The sequence below is a fragment of the Neopelma chrysocephalum genome, unplaced genomic scaffold (genome assembly GCF_003984885.1).
Source record: "Neopelma chrysocephalum unplaced genomic scaffold, ASM398488v2 Primary Assembly neopelma1_24, whole genome shotgun sequence".
Taxonomy (NCBI): domain Eukaryota; kingdom Metazoa; phylum Chordata; class Aves; order Passeriformes; family Pipridae; genus Neopelma; species Neopelma chrysocephalum.
Genome location: NW_020897693.1, coordinates 33,902,057 through 33,904,723, shown reverse-complemented (window position 1 = coordinate 33,904,723; position 2,667 = coordinate 33,902,057). Strand labels below are relative to the sequence as shown.

General features: G+C 60.7%; 1 protein-coding gene across 1 annotated transcript in view; it reads right to left on the bottom strand.

Annotated features, from left to right (window-relative positions):
* Window positions 1-219: 219 nt before the first annotated feature.
* FOS (Fos proto-oncogene, AP-1 transcription factor subunit) overlaps window positions 220-2,667 on the bottom strand; it is a 14,525-nt gene continuing 12,077 nt past the window's right edge. Inside the window, exons 2-5 of the mRNA XM_027698457.1 lie at window positions 2,628-2,665; window positions 1,974-2,213; window positions 1,747-1,854; window positions 220-1,618 (exon numbers count right to left, since the gene is read on the bottom strand). Coding sequence (XP_027554258.1) covers window positions 1,010-1,618; window positions 1,747-1,854; window positions 1,974-2,213; window positions 2,628-2,665 — 995 coding nt within the window. The 3' untranslated portion in view covers window positions 220-1,009. The remainder of the gene's footprint in view (window positions 1,619-1,746; window positions 1,855-1,973; window positions 2,214-2,627; window positions 2,666-2,667) is intronic.

The following is a 2,667-nucleotide window of genomic DNA, read 5'->3' as shown; positions in this document are numbered from 1 at the left end:
ACTGCCCACCAGGATGGGTGGGAAGGGTGTAACCACAGCCAGCCCTGACTAACACTAGGACAAGGGCAGGGCTGCCCTAAATGGTATTCCCACCCTGATGCATCCTAAGCCTCAGGCAGCTAGCAGCAGTCTGCAGTTTATAAAGCCCAGCCCAAATTAGAGGCTGGGGAACCTCTTGAGGTCACAAGCAAGCAATGCAAAAGGTAACACAAGGACAGGTCCAGCAGTCAACTTAAATGCTTTTATTGACAATGTTTCTGAACAATAATAAGCAAACAATGCTTAAGTTTCATCCAAATTCACTTTCCACATGTCAAAAAAGACCTCAAGGTAGAAAAAAATAAAATAAAAATATAAATATCTGAGAATCCGTCTTAATAAATAAATTAAAAACACAATAAAAACGTTTTCATGGAAAACTTATGTCAGAACATTCAGACCACCTCAACAATGCATGATCAGTAAAGTTACAATGAACATCAATGTAGAACTACAGTACATGGATATAGCTATTTATCTACCTACTAGAAAATAAAATAGTCTCTTTCCCCCCACGTAAGATGGGTCATTGCTAAGTCATCAGAACACGATATTGCCAGGAACACAGTAGTTATTGTTAATCAGCTGCACTAGATACGAGTTGGAGATACCCAGCACCAGGTTAAATTCCAATCATTTAAAACCAAGAGATTAATTAGTTAATGCTAGTGATACTAAGGAGGGGAGGGAGTCACCTACCCAGCCATGTGGGACATGCTACAGACTACCAGCTCTCATGGATGGGCCACTGGGGACAAGACAAACTCCATGCGATTTGCTACATCTCTGGAAGAGGTGCAAGACCTCGGTGCATGACGCTCTGCCAGGCCCCGGGGCACCAGGCCAGACAGGGGGTGGCGGTGGCAGGGCCCTCCCCAGGCCTGGGGAGCCCCTTGGGGCACAGCTGCAAGTCCGTGGGGGTACATGGGCAGCAGATGGGGCCCAGCAGGTCAGTCAGTGCTGGAGCCCCTCACAAGGCAAGGAGGGTGGGGGAGCTGAGGGAGTCAGACGAGGGCTCATTGCTGCTGCTGCCCTTCCGGTGCGCGGCAGCACAGCTGGGGAAGGCGTCTGCCTCGGGGTAGGTGAAGACGAAGGTGGAGGTGTAGGTGCTGGGACACGGGGTGCAGGTCACCACGGGGGTGCAGAGGGGCTCCAGCTCACCGCTGGTCCCGGCAGTCAGCGACTCCCAGTCCGACGGGTAGAAGGAGGAGGCTCCAGGCAGGTCCATGTCAGGCACGGAGCGGGAGGCCTCCCGCGGCCCCGTGGAGAAGAGCAGCTCGTCGAAAGGCTCGGCCTTGAGCTCCAGCCCGCTGCTGCCGGTCTCCTTGGGCGGCACGGCCGGCGGCGCTTCAGGCATCAGCGGCAGAGCAAAGGCAGCCTCCTCTGTCATGGGGGGGCTGGGGGTGCCCAGGTCTAGCGCGGTGGCAGCCCCCAGCTCCTCGTGGAAGCACAACTCCTCGGGCATCTTGCAGGCGGGCCGGTGGGCCGCTAAGATAAACTCCAGCTTCTCCTTCTCCTTCAGCAGGTTAGCGATCTCCGCCTGCAGCGCGGACTTCTCCTCCTCCAGCTGGTCGGTCTCCTGCAGAGAGAGCAGGCTGTCAGCCAAGGCCGGCATCACTCCCGGCTGGAGTCCCCCTCGTCTTGCCACCCCCATCCCCCGGGTACCCCCTCTCCCCACCCCCCCGCCGCCTCCCGGGCAGCACTTACCGCCTGCAGCGTGTCGGTGAGCTCCCGCCGCCGGTTGCGGCACTTGGCCGCTGCCATCTTGTTCCTTTCCCGGCGGATCCTTCTCTTCTCCTCCTCCTCCGGAGACAGCTGCGGGTAGAGAGAGGCCGCTCAGTCCCGCTGTTAGCCTGGTGTCCCCGGCCGGGGCAGTCCATCAGCCGCGCACCCCTCTGCCCCCCATACTCCCAATAACTCCAGTCCCCACTCACCTGTTCGACTTTGCCCCGGCGGCCGATGCTCTGCCCGCGGCCGCCCGGCGCCTTCAGCACTGCGGGGCGGGAGTAGCTGGCGGGCGCCGAGACGCCGTAGGGGTGCCCGCGGCTCTGGGAGGGGGCCACCGAAGAGATGAGAGTGGGCTGCACCAGCCACTGCAGGTCGGGGCTGGTGGAGATGGCCGTCACCGTGGGCACGAAGCTGGCGCTGGAAGCGGCCAGGTCGGTGCAGAAGTCCTGTAGATCAAAGGAAAGGGGGGGGTGCCGTCAGCTGGGCGCCCGGGCCGTTCCCCGCCGTCCCCGGGGCCGCGGCGCCGCGCTGCCAGCGCCGGCTCCACACGAGAGCGGCCTGTTATAAATATCTCTGACGTCTGCGCTGACGCAGACGCTGCTCCGGAGTCTCCTCAATGAACTCGCGTTTCATCAATGAAGCCGCTTTACACACCCGCTGCAGAGCGCGGCCCGAGCCACGGCACCCCCCGCCCGCCCCGCCTCGGCACCGGGGCCGCTCCCCGCGCACAGTCCCCGGCCTGACCTCCTCCGCGGACACCGCGAGCCCCGCGCCGCCCGGTCCCGTCCCGTCTCATCCCCTCCCCTCCCGAGTGCTCCTGCCCCGCGGCGAGGGTGCAGCCGGCACGCTCGGAGCCTCACCTGTGGATTGACAGGCGATCCCATGCTCGAGAAAGAGTCT